This window comes from Morus notabilis, unplaced genomic scaffold, assembly GCF_000414095.1.
Source record: "Morus notabilis unplaced genomic scaffold, ASM41409v2 Scaffold1195, whole genome shotgun sequence".
In the NCBI taxonomy this organism is placed as follows: domain Eukaryota; kingdom Viridiplantae; phylum Streptophyta; class Magnoliopsida; order Rosales; family Moraceae; genus Morus; species Morus notabilis.
In genome coordinates, this window is record NW_010361025.1 from 73,766 (window position 1) to 100,920 (window position 27,155).

Genomic DNA, 27,155 nt, shown 5'->3' on the forward strand with positions numbered 1-27,155 from the left:
TAAACTAATCTTCTTGTCTTTGGTTACTACCTTGAATCCATGCAAGACTATCTCTAATTCTTTTAATGTGATTACCCATTTCTTTTAAACCGGATTTAACTATTAAATTGATTACATGACATGCACAACGTTGGTGGAAAATAGTACCGTCACCGAATAGACTTAAATCATTTTCAAAAAATTCAATTGCTTTTGTATTGGCACTAGCATTATCTAATGTTATAGCCATTACTTTATCTCTTAAACTAAATTCATCAATTACATTTAAAATTGTGTTATATATTAAATCTGCGCTATGTGATCCTAGAACACATTTAAAACCTAATATTCTCTTATCTAAATCAAATCCTTTAAAGTAATGTCCGGTTACAGCTAAATAATCTTTATTGGCAATGGCAGACCAAATATCTGCCGTTAACGCAACGCACCCGCTAGTCGAGTGTAAAAGGTTTATTAATGCATCTTTTTCTTTTTTAAATAATTTTAATAAATCTTTTCTAAGAGTAGTTTTTGAAGTGAACTGTGCATTAGGATTGTGTACAACCTTAATATATCGTTGCCAATTAGGATGCTCTACAAAACTAAGTGGTTGATCTAAAGCAGCTATCATTCGCGCAACTTCCATACGATCTTCTTGCGGATCGTATTTCCAAGTGGTTAGACCACCGGTTGCGCGATCAAAAGATAATTGTGTTTGGCGGAGTTCGGGTCCGCTAGATTGGCTAAGCTTTTGAAGACACTTTTCAGAGTGTCGTCTCAAGTGTGTGGTGCCGTGAATAGTGTCGCCTTGTAATTTAGATAAACAATATTTACACTGAGCTATATGTTTAGTGTTACCTTCATTATCCACCTCGTCAATTATGTCGAAGTGATCCCAAACTGTCGAGGTACGCTTGCATTTTCTCCTGGAGGTTGCAACACTTGCCGACGCAGACGCAGACGCAGTCGCACTTGCTGCCGCTTCTCCACGCCCACTATTGCGACCACGACCTCCAGTACGTCCACCATGGCTTGGATTAGTAGATTGCATTTGCTGCGTAACAAACTCATTAGTGGGAAATTGCCCTTCTTCTACATTGTGTTGGGCATCAACGGGAATACCACTATAACCAAAAGGATCCATTATAAAAAAAATAAGATGAATTTGATAGACACTAGAGAGAGAGCTTTAGAAAAATTGTGAGAGAGATTGAGAGAGATTGAGAGAACTTGAAAGAGATTGAGAGAGATTGAGAGAGATTGAGAGGGATTGAGAGAGTTTGAGTGAGAAAAATGTGTGAGGGATGAGGGGTATTTATAGGGAAATTTTGGGGTTAAAAAATGATTTTTTTTCAAAAAAAACGGGATAAAACGGCTAGTTTTTTGAAATTCGGGTTCGGGTAGTCGGGCAAACTCGGGCAGTTCGGGTTTTCGGGCAAAATTAAAAAAACTAGCCGTTTTCGGGCAAATCGGGCAATTCGGGCAGTTCGGGCAACTCGGGTTTTCGGGCCGAATTCGGGTAAAAATTCAAAAACCTAGTCGTTTTCGGGTAATTCGGGCACCTCGGGCGGGTCGGGCAAGTCGGGCAGGCGGGAAAAATTCGGGCAAAATTCAAAAATTCGGGCTTCGGGTCGGGCAATTCGGGCACACCCAATTTTCGGGCAATTTTCGGGTCGGGCAGTTCGGGCTTGGTCGGAAAAATGCAAAAAAATCCCGGCGGACGGCGGTATACGGTGGTTAGACGGCGGCGGGCAAGGGTGGACATGTCAAATCCGGGCTGCCCGAGCCCGAACCCGAATTTCTTGCTTGGACGGGCGGGAATTGGGCCGGCCCGCCCGAGCCCGAAAAAATTCGGGCTTCGGGCGGCCCGCCGACCCGAAGTTCCAGCACTAGTCACTGTGAATAACCTAGCTATTCCCCAATCATTAAGGCAAGCCAAAATCTTTGTGTAACTGTTTCTCCTTTATGATTCAGAACTTGGATGAAATGAATGATCATTTTCTGCATATTCCATTCTTCATCTATCCAATGAGCAGTCAAACACATATAATTGATGTTCTGAATTGATGTCCAAGTATCAGTCGTCAAACACACTCGTTGTTTTCCCAATACCTTCTTCAACTTCTTCTTCCCATCCAAAAACATATGGTAGACATCCCTCGCAATTGTTATCCTTGAAATGTCAAACACTCTCGGATTTAAGTATGCTAAATATCACTTAAAACCTTTACCTTCCACGTGTCAGAATGGTAACTCATCCAATACAATATACTCCGTGACGGCTCTCTTATACCCTTCCTTAGACCAATCTCTTAGTGTCATATTACTAGTAGCAGTGTCCTTATCATATACGTCGGTCTTCTTAGTAAATTGGTTGGTCTTTTGTTTGTTTTCATTATTTGGATTCATCAACAACTTTGTATATGGTTCTTCATTGTAGACGTGCCATTCTTTTTCGAATCAGCGGCATAAGTGGCGCCGCAATGCTTGCAAGTAGCCCTCTTACTTTTTTCGTCCCTCGTGAAATGCTGCCAAACCGGGCGCACTTCTTTTTCTTAGTACCTTTTCCCTCTTCCTCAGTTATCTCTCGTGTTTCAGTAATTTCTCTTTCATTTTGAGTAGACTGAGACCCTACCTCTTGTTGATTTTCTGATGAAGACATCAACAAGAATGAATTTGCCTAAGATTACGTTGTCTAGTTAAGACGAGAGATTACGTTGTCTACTCTATAAAATAAAGCCCTAACAATTTATACATTAACCATATTATTGATAGTTTTAATTTGGTCGAGTTTTAAATATTAATTTGTGCAATCTTAGAATCTTTCGGCTCTGTAAATGTCATATGAAGCAAATTGCAGACATCTTAAATTACCAAAATCCAAAGCAAAATTGTACCAAATCAAACCAAAATTCAACCTGATCCAGTGACCCTAACGGCCTAACCAATTACTCTTACTTTGTAATTGGTAGAACCAATTAACCAAATATCTTGCCTAAATGAACTTCAATAGTTGGAATGGAGAAACAAACTAAATCAGAAAAAAAAACAACTAAGTGACTAATATCTTGCCTAAATGTCTTGGACTCTTGATGATTTGTGAGGCTCGGCAAAAACATACTACAGAGGACTAAGGAGTTCAAGACTTCAAGTAATTACTAATTAATTAGATTAGAAATTTAAAAAAATGGTTCGGTTCGGTTTTTAGCCGAACATTAAAGCCATAATCAAAACCGAACCGGAATTACACCACCATACCGAATTGAATTTCTTCGATTCTATGTGGCGCCGTATTTTTTAGTTTCTTCAATTATTATCGGTCGGTTTCAGTTTTACGATTTTTTTGTAAACCCTAGGTGGGGTTTAGGGTTGAGGAAAAATCGACGGTTTAGGGCTTTAGGACTTTCCATCTTTCCGTTGTAATAATTTTGCGGAACGCAACTGCAGTCTCCGCAACAAATTGCATTTGCCATAATGCTTTTGCTTTTGCTGCTCCTCACCACCTAAACCACCAACGAGGTCTCTCTCTCTCTCTCTCTCTCTGTTTCCTCCATTTTTGTTTTTTTGTGGGTGGTGGTTGTTGTTTTTTTTTTTTTTTTGTTTTGGTTTAAGAAGAACAATTTTTAGGGTTTTACGCCGCTTTCAGCGCTTAACATTTCGGCCCCAACCAAGCCAAACGTCTGTCACTGTGTCTTTGAGGGTTTTCTTTTCTTTTTCTTTTTTTTTTTTTTCCTGCATCTCTCAGTTTCCTCTGCTTCTTCTCCCTCATTCACTACGCCAATGCTTTCACTTCCTTGAACCTTTTTTTTTTTTTTTTTTTTTTTTTGACTTTGTGATTATCCAATGACTGCCTTATGTTCAGCCCTCCCTTTGTTTTCTGATCAAACCAACGCATTCGGAAATTAGTTCTCTTCTCAAAGTTCTTTCAGAACCCTAAATTTCGAAGATAGTTTTAGGCGATTAACTTATTGGACGAGTCAAACGATGTGTGTGTGTTTTATGGCCTGGTAATCATTTAGCTTAGACAATAAATTACAAGTTGCACATGCATTAGTCCGTGGCCATGGCATAATGTTTAATTTAATTGTATAATTGGAATGAAACATTACACTAGACTACAGAGACATGCTATGGTCTCTTGAACTTGAAGCAGTTGCAAAAAGCGTTTGAATTGGTTTTGAATTTGATACAGATACTACCGTTACCAACCAAGAACTGAGAATATGACAGGGCGGGGCGTTAGGCATACTACTACCGTTGTGATGCTTAGCCAGGCTGAGCAGCAGCAGCAGCAGCAGCAGCGTGAATACGAGGATAAGAAGCCTTTACATGAAGACGCAGCATCTCGGCTCGTGAAAACCGAGCCTCTTCAAATACCCGAATTTTCAAAGAGGAAGCGCCTTGACCAAACTCAACTTAAAGAAATGAAAGCAGCCTCTCTGCACGGTAAGAGGAGTTGGAGTAGCTGCAAGCGTCGCTCAAAAATCCAAGTCAGATGGTCTGATGAGAGGTAGAAAAAAGACTTGTGATTATTTGTTATGCATTCACCTTTTTGCCAGGTGATGGTTTCCGGTCATGCTCTTTACTTATAAGCGTGCAGGTATAAGCTGGCGGAGCAAAGCATGTTGGAGATTTTGAAGGCTGAAGGAGCAACATTTGAGAATCCCATAACCAGACCCGCACTCAGAATGGCGGCTCGTAAATGCATAGGCGACACGGGTCTGCTAGACCATCTACTGAAGCACATTGATGGAAAAGTCGCGCCAGGTGGGGCTGAGCGTTTTCGGCGCTGGTTTAGCCGCAATGGAATCATGGAGTACTGGCTTGAGAATGCTGACCTCGCTAACATACGACAGCAGGCCGGTGTGCTGGATCCATACTGGATTCCACCCTCAGGAATAGGGTTGAGGCCATATGAGGATTCTGTTTCTGCTGAAGAAATGAAGCTGCTTAAGGCAGAGCTGAACAAAATGAAGAGGTAGTTGAACAATGATGCTTCAGTTCCTTAGAAAATACTGTTGATAATTACTCATGCCTTTTTCTAAGTTGCTGCTTCTGCATATAAAGTGATATGCAGGAGCTGTTGTCAAAGAAGAAAGAGCAATCTCAAGGCAATCAATTTGGGGTAAGTAGCTTTAAAACCCCAATTGGTCCGTAAAGCTTCTTATATTTTTTCTTGTAAAAATAGAAGATATAAATCACATTAATTCCACCAACAGTCTTTTGTAGAACATGATTTGAGATCACTCCTTTTGCTTGCTAAAACCCAATTGCTCTATGCAAAACACTGGCAGGAAATGTTCAAGGAAATTGTGAAGTGGAAAGTTGAGACTGATCAAAACCTGAAAGTGATTTTAAGTTCTTGGAAGAGCATGCAGGTTCTGGAGTGTTTTTCTGTTGAACAGAATGGTGTATTGTGTGTTTGAATTCCATCTCATTTGAATCTACTTTCTCTTTACCTAACAGGACATGTATGAGGAGTTATTTGCTTGGAAAGCCGAACTCGAGCAACAGCTGGCAGATATCAGAAGTTTGCTAAGTAGTACACAGGAAAGCAAGCAACATCCTGCCTCCAGCACTCGAGTTTCTGAAGGATGGGAAGATTGGTTAGAAAGCACGAAGCTGGATGATGTTGTTCAGGGAAATGAACTTTTACCTTGGTTTGATAGCACCGACAACCTGGTTAATGTCGAACAGGAGGTTGTGATGCAAGATCCTTTCTCATCGCTGCCCCTTTCATTTCAGCCTGGCGATAGCCCATCTCAGGGCTCGGGTTTTGCAAGAGAGCTGGAGCGAATCAACAAAGATATGATGAATTCAAATAAGTAAGTAAGCTGCTAGTCTCAATCTTTTCAAGAGTTTTTTAATTGAAAACTGTTGCGAATAATTGATTTCTAAGCCATATCCATTGCAACCACAGAGATGACCAGGAGTTTGTACTCAAGAATCCAAGGGAAGATCATCATGTCAATGTTACCCCAGATTCTTCTACAACTGTCAATTCGTGGTCTGATAACTCACCTTTTAAGTGTCAGGTAATAGTATTGCTTTGCGGTTTTCTTCTCAATAAGCAATTTTTGTAGTCTTATTTGCCCTTTTTTTTTTTTTTTTTTTGGTGGCAGGAAATGTTTCTAGAGTTGTTTAATTGGAAGGCTAAAATGGAACAGAAGCTGAATGAGTTATCTAAATCTACCAATATCATTAGGCAGTCATCAAAACCTTAAAACCCCTTTGGGGGGCGCTTCATCTTCTAGCTCTAGAAGAAAGAAATCACTAATCAGTTTTTTTTTTTTTCGTTCCTAGATTAGAGAACCTTAGTCACCTTAAGTAGCCTAGGATTCAGATCTTCTTCTAAGTTGCCTTAAAACATGATGCCTCAACTTCAAATGCAACCACTAACTAGTACTAGTAGGATTGAATGGTTTAAAACAAAAGCTAAATTATCAACTATCTGACATTATGGTTTAACTTTATCAACTATCTAAAAGCTAAATTATGTTTTGGTAACTCTTGGTGAGTTGAACTTGTGAATGTTTTTATTTGTTTTTGTTTTTTTTGGAGAATTGAGAATGAGTATGTGTATAGAAGTAAATTTTTGTCCTTTGAGACATCGTAGTAATATCGTTCGGAATTTTGATGGTTAAGTTATTGCAAGCTGGTCATTGTTAGATCATCTTTTTTCTTCCCCATCACCTTCAGTATATGATTTTGAGTATAGCTCAAGTATTAAGTGCCTACTTTTTCTGGACTTGGACCTTAGTTTGACTCGGTTTTTTTGCCCCCTCCCCCTGAAAAACGAAATTTATAGGCAGTTCTTTTCTTAAAGTAATTTATATGAAGTTTTAGTTGAAGAAAAAAAGAGAAGAAAATTATGTGCAGTTTCCAAGTTGTGGTGTTTTTACAAACTAGAATTTGATTTGTCAATGAAATTTGTTTTGGATTACTGTGGGATGAGTTTGTGTTTATTTGAACATGTGAAACTCCTACTCTTTATCTTGCTTTCCTTTTTTTTTTTTTTTTTTTTTTTTTTTTCCATATATGAGCACTATATTTGTAACTGTATAATTGATCAGATTAATGTTTAGAAATACATGGTACCAGTATGCATGCTCTACTCTACTTCTACTATATATATATATATGTATGTATGTATGTGTATAATGCTTCTTTTCTTATAAGCAAGCAAAGTAATAAGTAATGAAGTATCAAGTTCTTAGTCACGGGAACGGGGTGGGCCCAAAAAGCAAGATGCAGTGGATCCTACAGCAGATTCGAAATATTCTCCTCTCTGCTATTGCACGTGTGCGATCACGTGCATTAAGCTTTTTTTTTTTTGGAGAAAAAATTGTGCATTGAACTTTTAGTTAAGGAACATGTATACCCTGATGTCTTTTATTATGCGTTTCTCGAGAACTTTTAGTAGTATTTATGCAAAGTTTGTCGGTCTGTCTCAGAACTAAAGAGCGAGGGGTGCACCACTACATTGTTTTTTATTATTGTTTGTTTTTTAAAATCTTTTTCACGTCTTTTAATATACGGAAAAAAATATTTACAAATTGTATTTATTTAGTAAATATTTTGAAAATAAAAATAAAAAATAATGAGAATAATTTTTTAAAAGAATTAAAAAAGGGTTAAAAATTATTTTTATTTTTTAGTACTTATTAATAATATTATAATATATTAATTAATAATTATAATCAAATAGGATTTTATTTTTTATTATATTTAAAATAATTTTTTTAAAAATTAATCAAATGTAATTTCAGAATTGATTTTAAAATAATTTTTAAAATAATTTTATTTTTATTTTTGTATTGAAAATAAAATTATTTTGAAAATGTTACTAAACGGCCTATAGTTTTCAAATTTTCCTGTTAATTTGTGTACTAGTTGTAGTGGATTGGGAAGGTTTAGTGCGTTAATTAATTCCATTTTTATTGTTTGGTAGGGAATTTTTTTTAGAGAACTTAAGAACATTATTCTTATAGCTATTATTTTCTTTTTTCTCAGGAAACAGAAATTAGCTTTTCATTGTGGAAAGAATTTTTCAATAAGAGACGTTTAGTTTATATATTCAGAATCATAATTTAGAATTATTTTCAGTTTATGTAAAAAAAATATTATAGTGAATCACGAATTATGATTTAAATCATGACACGAATACTTATTTTAAACGCACTCTAAACGACCTTCAAATATCCGTTAGTTTATGAACGGTTGTGTACAAGTAGCATTTAAAAGTGAGCTTTTCACATCGAAAAGGCTAAAATACCGTTCTTTTACAATCATCAGGAAAGTAAAAAGAAAAAATGAGGAAAAAGAAGTTTAAGACGGATCGGATAAAAAAAATGGTTAAAGAGCCAAATCTATAATAATACACCATTTCTAAGTTAATTCTTTGTAATTCTCCGTCGTGTACCAAATTACACATGATAATTTCATCTCCATACTAGCAACCTTGGTTGCATAATGAAGTATGAGAAGTTATGAATTTGATGGGGTGAAGAGTTAACCGCCGACAACATGAATTGGCAGATTTGGGGCGGCCCTTGGGCGATGAGTTGGTGGATCTGATCGCTGTTAGGAATAAGCACTGATAAAGTGCGTCGAAGAAGCGCCGGCGCTCGCTAAAAGAATTATTCCCGTATGGTTAACAAGATGCTAGGTTGGCGACGAGCTTGACTGAGTTGAACTTTGTCAGATCCACCGCCAAATCCGCGTCGCCGTAAACCAAAATCTATCACGGATCGCCGCATTCCGAGCAGCTCTAGGCATGTCGCACAGTTCCCTCGCGTGAATCCCCCATTGAAGCACCCCCAATTATTCCCAAGATCATTGTACTTATTTATTATTATTATTATTTTGTGTTTTACATTATGGCTTTCTGGGTACTTAAAATTTCTCAACTCTCTTGACACACCTAACCTTGGATGTTGCCTACGTTTATGAATGAATGGAAATGAGGAAGGAATTAACATGGGTGAGCATGTAAGTTTTTTTTCTTTCGTCTGTTCTTCTCCACTTTGATGAGTGTGTACATGTGGAATCCTTCTATACTTTTTTGTCTTGTTCGCTTTGTAAATTCGAGTTGAGATAGCGATATTTTTTGAGAACTTTTAATTATAATTGAAAAAGTTAGATGTGATATTTTTTAAGAGTTTTTAATTATTAAAAATATAAAATTAAAAACTCGAATCGATAAAATGAACGAAACCGTAATGATTCTGTCAACAACGGCTTCAGTATGGTACTGGAATTTGTAAATTTAATTATAATGGTAAGATATATGATAAATGATCTATTTATGATCCGAATGCACATAAAATCATAATACATAGGATGCGTATTTATTATAAACTTCTTTTTTTTTTCCGTAGTTCAAAGAAAGAAAAGAGACGGAGAAAAAAATAAAAAAATAAAAAGAAAGAAAAAGAGAATATTGGCTCTGACTCTGAATTATCATACTTTAGACCCGTTTAATTTGATGATTCGAGTTTTTAATTTGAGATTAGATACGACTTTATATGAGAGTTTATAACTCTAGTAAAAAAGTTAGATATGACTTCTTCTGAGAGTTTTTTACTGTAACAAAACTCAAATTTTAAATTTGAATCAGTAAAATAAACGGGACCTTTGTTTGCCATGGACGGTCGTTTGGATTTTTTTTTTGTTTATTTTTTTTTCCAACTATGCTCTCTACGCTCCCCTCTCTATGCTAGATATAGAGATATGAACTTGATTACAGTTTGAATTTTTGATTTTTTTTAGATTGCTTTGAGTATCTAATTTGTTGATTTTTTTCTATTCGTGGATCTGGGTATTAGTTCTTACAGACATATTTTTCTTCTCTTTTCATGTGTTTTAGTTTTATTTTTTGTTAAAAATATAAGTTGATGTTATTTTATATCACATGCACTACACATGATCATTTTTATTAAAAACTTGACGGATTTGAATGGAAAGGGTTTAATTGTCAAAGTTTAAAGAGTTTGGGGACTATTTTATCAAAATTAAAAAAATGAGACTAAACTGTCACATATTAAAAAATTTGGAGACTAATGGTGTCAATTACCCAAAATTGAAAGTTAACTTTTTTTTTTTTTTTTCTAATTATGGTCCCGCTTTTTCTTTACTTTTTTTTAATTTTTTTTTTTTTTTTTTTCTAGCCAGTGCAGTGCGTAGTGGTATCTCAATAATTTTAATGGAATAACTTCTTAAATGAAATATATTTATTTTTTTTTGGTGGGATTGGAATTTTTGGTGGTAACTGGTAAATATTAGAAAGCCAAGCCACCGAAGCCCTTTTTTATTTGAAAATATCAAAATACCGAATACTGAAATGAATGAATTGAAATGACGCGGAGAGGAGAATGGGCAAAAAAGCAACAATAATGATGATGATTAATAATAATAATAATAAATGATCATGTGTAGGAAATGAAAGGAGGCACGAGAGGAGAGAATTGGATGAGCCAACCAAGGAAGAGTATTTCAATCCTCAAAAGTCTTTGCTGCAGTTGTACACCTGGATATTAGAGAGGCAGAGATAGCGAGAGCGAGCTATTAAAAAACAAAAAAAAGGAAAAAGAAAAATTAAAACTGAATTTGGATATTAATTGCAAAAAAGAATCGAAAAGGAGAAAGTGACTAGGAAAGAGAGAGAAAAAAAAGAAAAGAAAACGAAAATAAAGACCGATAATTATATATTTTGATCCGTTCACTTCGCTGATTCGAGTTTGTAATTCGAGTTGAGATGTAATTTTATGTGAGAATTTTTTACTGTAGTAAAAAAATTAAATATGACTGCTTCTGAAAACTTTTTACTATAACAAAACTTAAATTCTAAACTCGAATCGACGAAATAAACGGATCTTATAATTGATTGATAATATTTGTGTCTGGAAGGGAAAGCAAGGCAACCCTTCTGAGAACTTTTTACTATAACAAAACTTAAATTCTAAACTCGAATCGACGAAATAAACGGACCTTATAATTGATTGATAATATTTGTGTCTGGAAGGGAAAGCAAGGCAACCAACAACTAGTACTACTGGGAGGAGTTCCAGGAAAAAAAAAAAAAAAAAAAAGTAAATAATAGTCAAGAGTGGTTTTGTGAAAGCCTCCCTTGCCTTTCAATAAGCAATAAAAGAAAGTCTTTGAAGATAGATAGAACGGAGAAGAGTTTCTTTCTTTCTTTTTTTTTTCTTTGTCTTCTTGTATGATAAGGCGATTCCTAATAGAAGAAGAAGAAGAAGAAGACGACGACGACGACGACGACGATCGTCAATCAAGCTAAACAATCAATCGATGGAAGCAGAGAAGAAAGAGAAACCGTCTTCATCGAATCCTCCTCCGCCTCCGCCTCCGCCTCCTGTGGGTTGGGTGCTGCCGCACAGAACCCAAAATGTGAGAGAAATGTACAGTCTCGGCAAGAAGCTAGGGCAAGGGCAGTTCGGCACCACCTTCCTCTGCACCGATAACTCCAGTGGGTCCCGCTTCGCCTGCAAGTCCATCCCGAAGAGGAAGCTCCTCTGCCCCGACGACTACGACGACGTTTGGCGCGAGATTCAGATAATGCACCACCTCTCCGAGCACCCCCACGTCGTCCGCATCCGGGGGGCCTTCGAGGACTCGGCGGCCGTCCACCTCGTGATGGAGCTCTGCGACGGCGGCGAGCTCTTCGATCGGATCGTCCGCAAGGGCCACTACAGCGAGAGAGAGGCGGCTAAGCTCATCAAGACTATTGTCGGAGTTGTGGAGGCCTGCCATTCCCTCGGCGTCTTCCATCGGGATCTCAAGCCTGAGAACTTCCTCTTCGATTCTGCCGACGACGACGCCGCTCTTAAGGCCACTGACTTTGGCCTCTCTGTTTTCTACAAGCCCGGTGGGTACTTACTTAGTATTCAGCATGTACTCTCTGTCTCTCTGTCTGTCAAATGATCAAATGATCAAATGATCAAATGATTATTTACTGCTATATATATATCATCATCATCAATTGATACAGTGAATCATCAAATAAAATAAAATTCAATAGGTGAAACGTTTTCTGACGTTGTTGGGAGTCCGTACTACGTTGCGCCGGAGGTGCTGCGCAAGCATTATGGACCCGAAGCGGATGTTTGGAGTGCTGGAGTCATCTTGTACATCTTGTTAAGTGGTGTCCCTCCTTTTTGGGCTGGTAAATACCCTTTTTTTTTTTTTTTTTTTTAATTAACTAACCTGTTTTCTTTCCACTTTCTGCGTTTGTCTCTGCTTTTGGCTTCAACATCACCAATTTACCAGTTCACATGTCATAATGACTGATTCATGAATATGATTGATTACCTCCAGAAAGTGAAATGGGCATCTTCCGACAGATACTCCAAGGAAAACTTGATTTTGAATCTGAACCGTGGCCTTCTATTTCTCAAAGCGCCAAGGATCTCATTCGCAAAATGCTCGACCGCAACCCCAACAAAAGGCTCACTGCCCACCAAGTCCTTTGTCAGTACTACTCACTCACTCACTCACGCCTCTCTCCCTCTCTTTTCTCTATTCATTTACTAATCCTAATATCCTGCTATTCATTAACATCCGATCGAGTGTTCTGTTCTTGTCTCAGGCCATCCCTGGATTGTAGATGACAGAATTGCACCAGATAAACCTCTTGATTCTGCTGTGCTTTCACGCCTCAAGCAATTCTCTGCTATGAACAAACTTAAGAAAATGGCTTTGCGCGTAAGTCTTGTGTTTAATTTAATTTAATACATTCATTCATTCGTTAAATACAAGCTTAAGCCTTGGAATATGCACTAAGTTTGCTTCCTAGCCTATAACTTTCTATCATCTTATTGGTGATGGTGAACGCTAAACTCTCAACACAGGCTGTACATTTGCACTGGTGATCCTTCCTTATTGATATTATATTATTATTATTATTATTATTTTAATTTTTTATCAGTATTAATGACCCTGACCTAATTATGTGCAATTAGGTTATAGCTGAGAGGCTGTCTGAAGAAGAAATTGGCGGATTGAAAGAATTGTTCAAAATGATAGACACGGACAATAGTGGAAGCATAACATTCGATGAGCTGAAAGAGGGTTTGAGGAGAGTTGGCTCTGAACTGATGGAGTCTGAGATCAAGGATCTCATGGATGCAGTAATGCCTCACCTAAACCTTTTTTCTTGTCATTTCTACTTTCAATATTACCAATGTTGACACATTTCTCGCTGACTACTTTGCAGGCAGATATTGACAACAGTGGAACAATTGACTATGGCGAATTTCTGGCTGCTACCGTGCACTTGAATAAGTTGGAGAGAGAGGAGAACTTATTGTCGGCCTTCTCCTTTTTCGACAAAGACGGTAGTGGTTTCATAACGATTGACGAGCTTCAACAAGCTTGCAGAGAGTTCGGTTTGAATGACGTCCACCTTGATGAAATGATCAAAGAAATTGATCAAGATAATGTAAGTTTCTTTTAAAAGAAAAAACAGAAAAAGAAAATGCATCATGCTTTTTATGATAGATAGTTCTTCGTATTAAACCAAAGAAAAGTTTGGTGTAACAGGATGGACAAATAGATTACGGGGAATTTGCGGCAATGATGAGGAAGGGCAATGGAGGAATAGGGAGGCGAACAATGAGAAGCAAGATAAATCTGGGGGATGCCCTTGGACTTTCTAACAATGGAGTCTCTGATCTTATTGATTAAACGACATTCAACTTAAGTGATAATGATCTTTTTGATGATGATATCATCTTCTTTTTGAGAATATTGTTGTAATATGGAAAGAAACCATTATTAGTTAATACCCAACGACTTTTCTTCTGCCTCATCTCTCTTTTCATTGCTGAATGGATTGCCATGAGGTAGGTAGGGTTTAAAATTGTGCTCTAATTACTTATTTTCTCAAGAGACAATTACGGAATATCAAGTTGATATAGGATCTTTCTTTCCCCTAATCTATCAAAAAAATTTATGTCAGCATCGTCATTTTAATAAAATAAAGACAATATCATCAGGTTTGATGTGCATATAAAATATACTAAACAAGTTCGAAAGGAAATTTACATCTACGCTACTTGGTAACAAATTTTCGCTCTTATTTATAAATTAAAAAATGACTAAAATTTTGCCAAATTAAACTATAAAAATGATGATTATTACTTTATAGACATACAATTACTACCTTTTAAGAGTAATGCCAATAAAACTTAGTAGAAAACTTTGGATAATAAAGTAATGCATCTTCGTATCAGTCAGTTTAACCAACGTTAAAAATACTGAATTACAATACTTGAGGGCTGAGGAAGAGGGTATAAATTATAATAATAAGAGAATGGGAAAACAAACATAACTGGCTGGTTTCCAGAGATCGAGTAGAGAGCATTATCATTATTAGAGTAAGGAAGAATGTTATGTTCACATTTTACTGGAAACAGCAAGGTACTTAGTATGACGGCCCTGAGCAACGATTTTGCCAGTTTTTTTCTTCCTCAACTCGACACTCACAACACCGATTGCCTTCCCGACACGTAAAGCCTTGGCCTCAACCTCAATTTCCTCCTGAATCCAACAAAAAGCAAAAACCAAACCAATTGCACTGCTTAGTCAACTAACAAATTGCAAGTTCATCAATAGCCGAAAACATAAAAACAAAATACAAATCAAGTAATTGCAATGCATGCAATATTTGGTTGCCGGTTAAATGAAATCTGCAGTGCATTGCATATGGGCATGAATAATATCCCCAGTCAGTCGGTCATGCCGTAGTTGCTGCTCCATCAACTCATTAGTAAACACACAAAGCCTTGATTTTTTGTATTGTATAGTTACAGTTAATAGTTATAGTATGTGGATAAGTTGGATATGAGGTAGCCTGGCCTAGACATTTTATAATCACTCCAACTCCTACTCCAACTAAAGGTATAGGCTATGAGAGGAGAAAGACGGGGGTATGTTAAACACGACTTGGACACCAGTAAAGAAGAGCCGTAGCGCCCAAGTATTTAACCTATAAGACCATAGATCCTACTCCAGGTTTGTTTTTCTTTTACAAAAAACTTTTGACTGCTAACACAATCCAACAAGTCATTAAAAGAAGCAAAAAAAAGGCCTTCCCTTCCATTTTGCTCGTTGCCCAACTGATACAACTTACTCTACCATATTGTTGTAGTCACAAGACAACACGACTCTAACCTAATGACTAATTAACAAAAGAACCACTTCTCTTCTCTTCTCTTATCTTCTCCTCTTCTAGTATGTACAATTGTACAAACCAAACCAAATCATTCTCTATCCACCAATCCAATCACCATTGCTTATGGTCAACACTCATAGTCACGCATAACATTTATTATATCCTTACTAGTATACATAGTAGTAAACTAAACTGCTAACAAAGTAGAAAGGAAAAAAAAAAAAAAAAAATGATCCAAAGAAAGCCGTGGTGCCTGTTTCTTTCGGGCAGGGTAAATGAAAAATCAAAGACTTACACCGGCATAAGCGGCGTCCAAATAGGAAACATTGATCTCGACGGAGACGCCGGTTGTCACCGGAGCTCCGACGGTGTAGATAACAGCCGACCCCACCAAATCCACCAGCGTCGCCGTGGCCCCACCGTGCAAGAAATTACCTTCGTTCTGTTGTTGTTGTTGTTGTTGTTCAAAACAATTCGTTAACAATTAGTCAATAAATGGAGTCCATAATAAATGGATTGGAAATGCAAAATAGAAAAATAGAAAAAGAGGAATACATACGAGGAGACGAGAGGGGACAGTGAAGGAGCAGACGATACGGCCGGTTTCGATAAGGTCAACGCGGAGTCCTTTCATCACTAATCTCTCGAAGAATTTCGCCGGCAGACTTCCCACTGCCTCTGCGTTTTCTTCTCCTCTTTCCAACACCTTCTTCACTTCCTCCATTCCCATTTCTTTTCTTTTTCCTATTCCAAGATAGTTATACCTTGAAAATCAACAATCCAATTTTTGTTACTGATTCTGCTGCGTTTCGTTCTATGTTTTTCTCTTCTCCCTGTCTATCTTAAATTCTTATGCCATTATTACAATCAGAATAATAAAATAAGAAAAAGGGGGTGATATTTGTTCTTTTACCACATCGGCACATCCCATATGGTCCACGTAACATCATCCATTTTCTCCACTTTTTTTTTTTATTTTTACTCCATTTTTTAAAATGGTGTTATTTCGTACAATTAATTTTTAATACAATTTCTGGATTTGGGGGACCTTTTTTCAAGAAAAATTTAAAAAATCAATTAAAAATTTAAAACTAATTCGTTAGGAGTTGAGATTTTGCTCAGGTACGGAGGAATTATCTTTTGTGTTTATCTGTTTGGTTTGGTTGGAGGTGGTGTATACGTTGGGATAATTGCCACATCCCTTCTCCTTTAGACTTGGTGTCATCAATCCCTCGCAAAATCCTGGGGTTTCCTGTGGATAAGAGGGACGTTGTAATTCCATTTCCTTGTGTAGATGGCCATTGGAGTCTAGCCACCATGGCTTTCTACTCAACTCTCTACTTTTAGAGCTTTCTTAATAAACATTTTATTCAACCAAAATAAATAAATAAATAAACGAATTGCCTCATCTATGTTAAGTTATATGCTACCCATATGTACAATTGTACATAACATTTGGAGACGAACAACATAAGGCATTTGATTTTCACCCTTTTTTCCCATTCACATTTCCTTAAATTAGAACAGGGGAAACAAATTAGCAAATTAAAACCCCTGAATCAATTGAGTAACAATTAGCAATACTGGCAAACAGTAGATAATGGATTGTCAACAATAGGTAACAAAGTTCTCAAGAGTGAACTCATTGATAGACAAAATTCTGCGATTCCTACTTATAGGTCGAAATAATTGAGTTACAAGTAACCAACCAAAAAAAATAACAATGTTTTAGCAGGCACTACACCAGCCGCAAAAATCCCCCATTTTAAAACTAAAATGATTTGGACAAAATACCAAGTTTCCCACATTTAAAAAAAAAAAAAAGGTGGTAAAGAATTTGAGACGTTTGAACCTCTGCAAATGCTTTTGAGCCGCCGCCACGCATAGGCATTGTTATAACTTATATGGTCCTCTATTTCCCAACTCACTCAGACATGTTTCTTCTCTAAATTAGCCGCAGCAAGACGTTGTCGCTTCTTCCATGCCGGAATTTTACCCGGGAATACCCACCGCAGCAATCTCTCCCACGAGTAACAAACTAGAAACATCACAAAAGCCCAACCCAATAACTTATTTCTCAATCCTTCTGGCAAAGGCACTAGCTTCAAGCTGTCATTCAAGCCTCTAAACAGATCGGAAGTGATTACTACAAAGAAGCCAACAGCAGACAAGAGGGCATACAAGAAGGGCTTGTTTTCCGAGATGCTCTGGTTGAAGGGATGTCCCATGTAGTTGACAGCAAAAGTAGCCACCTGAAGCATCATGTTCACCATGTATGAAACTGTGTTCACTAGGTTGGGATGAAAATTCGAGTCTGGTTCGATACATTCGTCAGGCATGTATTTCTCTGCCTCTTGCACCGAGGAGATCAAGAAGAATAGATGGATCGCAAACTGTCCTAATAGAGAGAGGAACACATAGGAGCAAAAAATATTGGGGTGCGGTCGTTCGGCTGAAAGGGTCGGAAGTGGGCGGGCATGTGAGATAAACAGGAAAAAGGCTGCAGTAAATACACCACTAATGGTAGCCTGCACGTCACCAAGCTTGACGCCATCCAAATACATGACACTCAAAACATATGCTGTAGCGAGGCAATTGAGTCCGAGTATTTTGAACATCTGGAGGGTGGTCACTAGAGTACTGCGACCCTGGCGAATTATGTCAGTGGTTGGGGCGACTGATGCATGCTTTGCTGTAAACGGCGAGGCCATCGAGGCATCGCCAAGCTTGACAATGGGGGCACGACCGTCGCCTTCCTCATTTAGCTCCTCCATCAATTTCTTTAGCTTTTGCTGTCTCTCTAATGCCAGAGAGTGACGGTTACTAGTTGAGTTGTTGGTAGAACCACTAGATTTACCTGCTGCCTCAGAAGCAGGTTTTGATTTCTTTATCTTTACAGCCTTTCCACTTTCATCTTTAGATGTTTCTGATTGTGAATTTCCCATTTGAGCTGGAGGCACAGCGTTCAATAAGGCAACTCCTACATTTGCCTGAAAAGAGGTATTCAATTTATAAACTCAACTTGCTTCTGATTTTATGCAACAAAATAATGAAAAAGACTTAATAATAATACATATAAGTTATAGTCAGGGGATAACCAGTAATCAACCAGGAATCTTCCGATAGTTATACCTGCTTTAGAGCTCCAACGTCATTGGTTCCGTCCCCACACATCAAGGTTATTCTTCCCACAGTTTTAAAAGTGGTCATGATGAGTTCTTTTTGCTCTGGAGCAACTCTTGCAAATACCTGAAACATCACATCGTTTCAGATATGCATGATAAAAAATGAAGCCAACATCAATACCAGTTCTTCTCTAACATAATATTAGCGTAGAACCTTCACGAATGGAATGACTCGTAGAGTAGAACCGGTCTGCTGCAACATCTCCATGCAGTCACCTCCGATACAGAGATCATGGGTCTCTGATAAAGCTTCAACCTCTTTCTCACTGCAACAAGTTAAATTCATGCTTCTCACTCCAACAACGGACAAAAACCAAAAAACTAAAATAAAATAAAGAAAGATACTATCCAACGAATATCTATCACTAAAATTGAATTCAAAGAGAAAATTGCCAGAAGGATGAAAAGAATATACAAAGGTTTCTGCATCTTTTACTCCTGATTTATTGTAAAAGGATGGACAAACATGGTACTACCTCCATGAAGAGAGTAAACTCAGAAGGCATATTTTTTTTACAATCTAGAAAATTGTAGAATGTTCACAACAGTGAGTTTTTAACATGATTTAAAAAGAGGGGGGAGGGGGGCAATGTTAACGGCAGAAAATGACTTTTACCTGAAGGGAATCCTATCTTTCTCATCTGGAGATACCCACTCGTAGCCTTCACCATTCCTTCCTGGAGAAAGAATCAATGCTGACTTTGATACAATATGCACTTGACTAGCAACATGACAAGCTGTCAACGCTTGGTCACCAGTAATCATCACCTAGGGTCAGATATCTTCGTATTAGGCACAGATTGACATGGAGGGTCTATGCACTATAATCATCACAATCTTCTAATTCACTAGAATCGTGAAGTCAACTGTGCCGCAAAATCTTTCCAATGTTGAGAGTTACATTAAATTGTGAAGTCGACTGTGTCAGAGATTATGAAAAGCTGTTTTCACCAAATATAACCCTAATCCTAAAGGCTAAGGAAATTATAAGTTTCAACTTGTTTCAAAATTTAAGGTCCCGTGAGAAAATACTTTCATTTTAAATTTTAAATCCAAAATATGCATGTGCTTTGTGTGTGTGTGTGTGTGTGTGAGAGAGAGAGAGAGAGAGAGAGAGAGAGCGTGTGCAGACACGTCTACATTAGGTGTACAAGAAGAAAGGCTCTTACCAAGTCATGTGATGAACCCTTCAGTTCAGACAAGACAGTAGCTGAATCTGCTCTGATTGGACAGTTAAATACCTGGAAAGCATGAACACTTAATGATAATAAAAGATGGAAAAGTATCCATTGAACGAAAAGAACCCATTGAACGAAAAGAACTATATTCAGCGCTAATCAAAACATCTAGAAGAATGCAGAAGAGTTCATTGATTACCGCAAAACCAGCAAATGTGAGGCCGTTCTCCACTACTTCCCTGTCCAAGCTTCTAGCTTCGCTGACCTTCACATAATCAACAGAGAATTAATGGCACAGAAATTAATTGAAGCAACCAATAGAGCGTTTGAAAGAGAGATGAGTCACATCGTTGGACAAGAAACAGCAAGCATTTTTTTAAGCAGCAAGAGAGAGAGAGAGAGAGAGAGAGAGAGAGAGAGAAACAGGTATATTATTTTACTTTAGAATCAATCTTACCTCCCAAGTGAAAGGGTCCCTATATGGTTAAGCTTCAAAACCATGAATTAGCTTAAAGTGTTGCAAATTATATTATACAATAAAACTGCTTAATCTGCTGATATACACAACTTGGGGACATCCGAAAGAAATTCAAAATTAGCGAAAAAAGGGGTCCATAATTATGCTAGGATAGTAAGCCCTATAATCGTCCCACAAACCAGTGAAAACAGTAAATACATATAATTGGTTTGATCTCTTTACATAACGATGCAATTCCTAAAAATCAAGATATCATAATAAAGATAACAGGTAGCAAAATGATCCAAGACCTGGGGGAAAAAAAAGCACATCATTGAAGTGAGAGAAGATCATAAGGACTGTAATTGATTCCTTGAGTAAAAATGATAGAGAGCTCTTACTGTCATGTCTGGAAGGGACTTGAACGCAAGAGCCAGAACACGGGATCCTTGCCGTGTATACTTCTTGTAGGTTTCAACATATGATGAAGGAATATCCGTAAGCCTATCCTGAATAGTTTCTGGGGCGCCCTAGATAGAAAAACAATAACACAAACCAATAAAAAGAACACATTTAAAACCAATAAAAAGAACACATTTATTTATTGATACATCGAGCAGGACAGGTGAATATCAGAAAGCATAAAAAAATAAAAATAAAAAATAAAAGAAGCCGTCAGAAACTTGGATCTTATTTAAGAACAAGTTTTAAAAATTGAAGGTTTTTGTTTAATTAAAAGCAACAACAATCCGGCTAACAAAGATAGGTGTGCACTTTTGGTTTCAAATACAAGTCTAACACTGGTTTCAGATAATTCGATTCCAGAGTATGAAAGGAGGATGGGACTTTGACTTCTCATTGTAGGGAACAAAAGACAAGGTAATTGAACTTGTGCTAGACAAATGTATTCTAACAAAGCTGCAAGTTAAATGGAAAAGGATTTTTCTACTACGTTATACTTTGTTCAACTTAACTATAAGGTCAGTGTTTCTTATAAGGATTTAAAAATGTGGTAACCTCAAAGTCTACACGATACAATCAATATAGTGCAGTTTCTTTTCTCTGGGATCAAATATAACCCTGAAAATCCATATTCTCTAGTAAGTGGATCAACTCAAAATGAAAAAACACCAACAGACCTTGACAAAGGCAAAAAATTCCTCCTCAATACGAACAACAACTGCCATTCTTTTCAAGTGTGAAGCAAAATGGTGTCTCTGGACAATCTGAACAGCATGACTACTTCCCCTGCAGTCAATGACATGGAGCAAATATTAAACAAAAAATTATGTTAATCAACATTACTACAAAATACAAACTTTCAGCCTAAAATTTCCCCCGTTTTGACTATTTTATTCAACATACTACACAAGGCCTCAACCCTCAAGGTCTGTAGCATGTTAATGAGTAACCAAGTATTAAAAAACAAATTTTCATATCAAGGAAAAAAATTGTTTAAATCTTGCACCGGTCCAACGTGGATAGAGCTCTAAACACGCCTCTAGCTTTCCCCGAAATAATCTTTAGAAGTTATTTTAAGTTATTTTTAAATCTTTAGAAGCAACTCCGAAATAATCTTTAGAAAACGAAAAGATCCGTCCACTAGCTTTAAATTAGACAAGATCCCACTAGCTTCCTTATTCCGATTTCCACAAAAGAAAGCTTTAATACTACCTCTTTGGCATGGCTTTCTCATCAGATTTGTATGTCCAATCAATCCCCTTAAGTGCAGCCTTCTCAAGAGGATCACCAACCTGTCCGCGAATAGAGTTATATAGCAACATGCTCAACCGCAGGTGTCAAACTTGTAGAAAAAAGAGTAACTAGTTTGCTAGTCTTGGATAACATAAATCTTGCTCTTGATAATCAATAATCTGTGACACTATACTTCATTGTTACGCTTACGAAGTACCATCCTTTTCCGATTAAATTATACATGAACAATGAACTAATCCTGAAGGGCATTGCATTTTTGTCTATGAAAATATTAGTATTGCTCACAACTAAACACGGACTTTATGAAGCATACCAGCCTGTTATCAACAAAAACTAACGCATGACAAGAAGCCAGGATCTCCACCGTGCGAGCAGGCAATTTGGCTGTGTCTGATTCTAAGTCCATACTACTATTTGACCCAACAACACCACAGAACTCCTGGAAAAGAGCAAAAGAACGAACTTACATAGTGCGAGAAGAGCATTCCGACCGGAAAAACCTACTTACTCAATATGAGCGTACCATGTCATCTGATGTAAGTGTTCCAGTTTTGTCAAAACAACATATATCAACCTGCACATAAAAATAAAAATAAAATAAAAAACAAAAACGAGAAAACATAAAAACAACGCATATCTGCAGCATAATAGTCTTGATTTCTCGAGCATACCAGTTTTTAATAATAAAACTGCGTATGGGGAAAAAAATATGTTAGGTATGAAAGTATAACTGCTTTAGGATTATAATAATCAGATTGTTCTATATAATCTCATATAGGACAGGACGCACAGCAAGGACAAAGGTAACTGACGAATGCAAAAGCTACTTATAATCCTACTTATAATGTTTCGCCTACCACAGATAACAATAATCACAAGCCAAAACATCCACAAAACATGAATGTATGAGTGAACTTCCCTCCAAACCCAAAAAGAAACGGAACAAAGAAGTCTAAAGGAGCAAAAAACTAGAACTCAAAAGAAGGCCAACACACCTTCCCAGCAAATGGAATACGGAAAGGTTCTGTGCAGTATATTCCACGCCGTGCCAGTGCAATCAGAGACGTATTCACGGCTATAGATAATTCCATTGGCAGCTCGGGAGGAATTACAGAAGTAATAATGAGTGAACAGCTAAGAAAAAGCTTGTACTTGCTTCTAGTTGGATCCTCTAGCCCCTACATCAATAATGCCGCACCATGAAACAAATAAATCCAAAGTCATATATAACAATCCATTATGTACCTTAACAAACCATTCATTTACCTTTTTGAGAACATAACCAGCAGCTATTACTGCAAATACAACTAAGAACAAGATAAACAGCCCACTTTCCCAGCTATTAGCAGTAACCTGCAATGTAAGTGATGAAAAATAAATCCCGAAACAAGGACACCCAACAGCTATTATGATCACATGGCCATTGATAAACGAAAGATCATAACATATTACCCTCTCCGTAGAAAATAAAATTGTTCGCATCAGTTTTCCTTGACTTGTTTCAAACCCAGTTCTTAGAACAACAGCAACACAGCCACCATCAGAAGTCTTCAGAGGGAAGCTCTGACTCGGATTTTATTTGAAAGGATACAGATGCACATCAGCAATCAAACATAGTAAAGATTAAATACGTGCATTTCTAGTAGCATGAACTACCTTATCTGGTGTATGCTGCAAAATTTTTGTCCCACCAAATAAAACATGGCCTTTGTCTCGCTTAACTGATAACTTCTCCTCAGTTCCTCTACCCATAACTGAAACCTGAATTCATGGTCACGTTATAGATACGTTATAGATATGTGGGGTCAAGAAATTCATCCATCATCCAATTCAATTACAGGATTCCATTTCAGTTTCCGGTGAAACATTATATAGTACACTGCTAGGAAAAACTAACACGATCAACTCAAATTGTGATAAAGAAGTAAACTCATGCAATCTGAAAGGTACATATGCATGCAGCTACATCAAAAGTGAACAAATATAAAACCACGCATGTGGATACCAATCAACATTATAAATTTCTTATATAACCTCATTGACATCGAAACAATTTGGCATTGCAATGTATTGTTACTGTTACCATTTTGTTTTGCTCCCCTGCGTAAAATCACTTTTTTCTTTAGTTTAAGCAATATGCAAATTACTATTGTTTTGAGTCATCTAAGCCCTGATTCAAGTGTTAAGTTATAATCCCAATCCAAACTGCAAAATAAATAACAATAATGACTCCCTGGTATAACTAACACTACAAAGAAAAAAAAAATCCCATAGGGATTTGTTCTTCTAATTTCACCACACAGAAGATCATAAAACCTTCAAAGTAGATCCACCAAACATCAGACACCAAACTTGACCAGCAGGCCCAACACTGAAAACTGAGTGAATCAGAAAAGGAGAACAACCTTCCACTGTGGCGTTGACTCTCCAGTGAGAATTGCTTCATTGACAATAGCACTACCAGCTAATATAAGCATATCTGCTGGTACAGACTTATCCTCTCCAGTTTGACCAGACGAGCGGCCAATGGAGACAACATCCCCGGGCAAAAGATCAGTCCCCGAAAGCCTCACCCACCTGAAAGTTCAATGATAGTCAACACATAGGGCATTAACATAAAAAAAAAAAAAAAAAAAAAAAAAAAAAAATCTGTGCCATTGAGACAACATACTTTCCACAACGATGCACCATTAGTGTCTGGTTATCTACTCTAACGCGTCTCAGCTCAGTTAGCGTCTTTAACCTACTTTTTGCCATTGTTGACTCGAACATAAACAACATGAATAGGCATTAAAAAAAAAAAAAAAAAAAAAAAAAAAAAAAATCTGTGCCATTGAGACAACATACTTTCCACAACGATGCACCATTAGTGTCTGGTTATCTACTCTAACGCGTCTCAGCTCAGTTAGCGTCTTTAACCTACTTTTTGCCATTGTTGACTCGAACATAAACAACATGAATAGTGTGAACAAACTGTAATACCAATACTCATCCAAACACCAGAGCCCCACGCAAAACACCTGCATCAATCATGAAAGTAGCAAAGAGTGACCAACTGAAGATTAAAAGAGGATTATATATCAACAAGAAGAACCTCTAAGCGTGCATCATTGCATGAGAAGAGGGAGAAGGACATTAGTTAGAAAAAACACCTGAAATACAAAGAAGGGTTCCATGCAGTGTTCTTTCAATAATTTTTGGAACGTAGGCTGCGGATACTCAAATCTAAATTGACAAGAGACACCCCCATTAAAAAAAAAAGAAAAGAAAAAAGAAAAAAAAAACTATGCATTAGAAACATTAAACAAACAAATAAAGCATTCGAAATATACAGAGAGGAAAAGGAAACGAAGGTAAAAGAGTAACTGACTCACACATTCCGTCCCCATTTATCAGTGGCTGCAGCAACTTTAGCTTCGGTTCCGTGACCAGTGCTTTTCAGGTAGTATCCAAATGCTTCTTTTGTAGGATAAGGAAGCTTGCAAAAGGTCTCCTTCTCTTTTGAATAGATGAAACGTTGCTTTCTAAAATCAAAGTAAATCTCTTCTTGATCTCCTGAGGATGAAGAACCTCCGAGCTAGAAAAGGCGGAAAACTAAGTTAGAAAGTAAATACAACTAGTATATATAGTATGCTGAGATTAGAAAAACTGTCCATGCGCAAAAACATGTTTGGCGTGATTTATTGAGAAACTTTGCTTCCACTGGTCTTACTCTTAGAGATATAATAATAATTTGGTTTGGTTTGGTTTGGTTCAAAAGACAAAAAGGTTCATCTCACTCAGAAGAAAGGAAATTTACATGTTGGGCAGTCTAAGCGTCCATAAAAGCTGCTATTAGAAATTGAAAGAAGCCAAATGCAAAAGCCCTACTCATTATTATTATTACTACTATTGCTGTTCCTTCTATTCTAATGCATTGCCAACTCCTCAACTATACTTTTCTTCATTTAAACTAACTGTCTCCTAATATTAATAAATTATATTATGTTATGCAGTTCAGTTCTTAGGAAGAATTGATTTAGTTACTCGATTGCGGAAATGAAGTGGCACGACTTCTTTAGAACCGGAGAATTTAGCCGGGGTTATTTTGCAGGCATCCGCTTCATGAATATCATTAACCTGCAAGTGCAACCAAAAGATGGAGAATATCATTATCATTAACATTAACATTAACAAAGTGAAGATAGGAAAATATCATTTTTTTTTTTGTTTTTTTGTTAATAAATGAATGTTAGTCACTACCCTACCTTAGAAAAGTGGACGAAACAATTGAAATCAACGGACCAAGCCGTGAAAAGGAAGACCAGAATGTGAAGGGAAAGAAAAGCAGCAACAACAATGCAAGCGTCGACAAAGTCTAAGGAAGGAAGAATGGTGGTCATCCAAACTCCATAAATTATGGCGAACGGCCAAACATCCAAACGCCATCCCCACTGCTTCTTCCTCAACAATTCAACTCTTTCCATCACTTTTCCTCCAACTTCGTATTTCAACATCTTTCCCCTTCTGCCTCTGCCTCTGCCTCTGCCTGCCCATAATCAATCAATTCAATCAATATGGATCCATATTCATTCTAATCTAATTTCTTTCGTAGCGGAAAAAAAAAAAGAAAAGAGAATTGAACTTTCTCGGCAACCAAACATACATCTAAAAAAACTACTACTCAGATTCGTAAGTGAATCAACGAAGAACTAAATTAGTAAAAATTAAAAATAATAATAATAATAATAATAATAACAATAACAATAATAACAATAATAATGAAGGAATTACCTTTGTTTGTCGGTGTAATCTGAAGAGGAGGAGTGAGGACTGGGACTGGGAAAGAAACGAGGAAAGGCAAAGCAAAACTAACCTCGTTTTGGAGGACTCACTTGAAGAAAGAGAAAGGGATCCTCTCCTCTCCACTCCTCGAGCCTTTAGGGCCTGTTCGTCCGTCTCTTTCACTTAACATCGTTTTCAAACACTAAACCCTTGATATGAAGTCGGTCGGCAAACAGCCCCTACATCATTTTCTTCCTTAGGAAATTAAAATAAATAAATATTGTAGAGATATTATAATTAAGCTTCGTTCATTTCACCGATTTAAGTTTAAAATTCGAGTTTTATTACGGTAAAAGCTCTAAAAAACAGTCACATTTAACTTTTTTATTATAGTAAAAAGCTCTAAAAAACAGTCACATCAAACTTTTTTGTTATAGTAAAAAGTTCTCATATAAAGTCGCATCTCAACTCGAATCAGCAAACTAAACAAGCCCTAAGTTTGAGATTTTAGCAGAAATAATATTTTTTTTAAATATTTTTCACAAAGAGCTGAAGTTTTATAAAATTACAAAAAAAAAAACCATTTTCATTAACTTAGTGGTTAATCATTAATTGACTTAACGGTCATTAGCGATCAATCACTGATTGATTCTAATTTATCACTAATTAATTGAATTATTCTT

The 27,155-nt window shown here is 36.9% G+C and overlaps 4 protein-coding genes across 6 annotated transcripts; 2 read left to right on the forward strand and 2 right to left on the reverse strand.

The window, feature by feature from the left end:
* The first annotated feature begins 3,359 nt into the window (after window positions 1-3,359).
* Window positions 3,360-6,443, forward strand: LOC21396273 (protein DYAD). 2 transcript variants are annotated; one of them, XM_024165648.1, is made up of 8 exons: window positions 3,360-3,498; window positions 4,172-4,489; window positions 4,580-4,957; window positions 5,047-5,104; window positions 5,274-5,357; window positions 5,446-5,804; window positions 5,900-6,014; window positions 6,102-6,443. In XM_024165648.1, exons 2-8 carry the CDS (start codon window positions 4,203-4,205, stop codon window positions 6,201-6,203), a joined length of 1,383 nt encoding a protein of 460 aa, XP_024021416.1. In that variant the 5' UTR covers window positions 3,360-3,498; window positions 4,172-4,202; the 3' UTR covers window positions 6,204-6,443. The 2 variants fall into 2 exon arrangements, with proteins under 2 accessions (XP_024021416.1, XP_024021417.1); XM_024165649.1 differs by lacking the exon at window positions 3,360-3,498 and adding an exon at window positions 3,823-3,986.
* A 4,582-nt stretch (window positions 6,444-11,025) lies between these two features.
* Window positions 11,026-13,928, forward strand: LOC21396274 (calcium-dependent protein kinase SK5). The gene is made up of 7 exons (XM_010098104.2): window positions 11,026-11,866; window positions 12,020-12,163; window positions 12,316-12,468; window positions 12,587-12,702; window positions 12,960-13,127; window positions 13,214-13,438; window positions 13,540-13,928. Exons 1-7 carry the CDS (start codon window positions 11,290-11,292, stop codon window positions 13,681-13,683), a joined length of 1,527 nt encoding a protein of 508 aa, XP_010096406.1. The 5' UTR covers window positions 11,026-11,289; the 3' UTR covers window positions 13,684-13,928.
* A 258-nt stretch (window positions 13,929-14,186) lies between these two features.
* Window positions 14,187-16,043, reverse strand: LOC21396275 (acyl-coenzyme A thioesterase 13). Its single transcript, XM_010098105.2, has 3 exons — window positions 15,732-16,043; window positions 15,468-15,614; window positions 14,187-14,538 (listed from the first exon to the last, which is right to left on the reverse strand). The coding sequence occupies exons 1-3, from the start codon at window positions 15,900-15,902 to the stop codon at window positions 14,395-14,397; spliced, it is 462 nt and encodes a 153-aa protein (XP_010096407.1). The 5' UTR covers window positions 15,903-16,043; the 3' UTR covers window positions 14,187-14,394.
* Window positions 16,044-16,809: 766 nt separating this feature from the next.
* On the reverse strand, window positions 16,810-26,704 carry LOC21396276 (probable manganese-transporting ATPase PDR2). 2 transcript variants are annotated; one of them, XM_010098106.2, is made up of 22 exons: window positions 26,482-26,704; window positions 25,956-26,236; window positions 25,735-25,827; window positions 25,083-25,285; window positions 24,861-24,933; window positions 24,556-24,728; window positions 24,114-24,285; window positions 23,365-23,469; window positions 23,161-23,271; window positions 22,975-23,061; window positions 22,704-22,886; window positions 22,232-22,282; window positions 22,022-22,147; window positions 21,667-21,746; window positions 21,132-21,240; window positions 20,394-20,522; window positions 19,735-19,800; window positions 19,527-19,598; window positions 18,974-19,125; window positions 18,512-18,623; window positions 18,305-18,421; window positions 16,810-18,162 (listed from the first exon to the last, which is right to left on the reverse strand). In XM_010098106.2, exons 2-22 carry the CDS (start codon window positions 26,202-26,204, stop codon window positions 17,101-17,103), a joined length of 3,525 nt encoding a protein of 1,174 aa, XP_010096408.1. In that variant the 5' UTR covers window positions 26,205-26,236; window positions 26,482-26,704; the 3' UTR covers window positions 16,810-17,100. The 2 variants fall into 2 exon arrangements, with proteins under 2 accessions (XP_010096408.1, XP_024021394.1); XM_024165626.1 differs by having other exon boundaries at window positions 26,564-26,590.
* Between the last annotated feature and the right edge of the window lie 451 nt (window positions 26,705-27,155).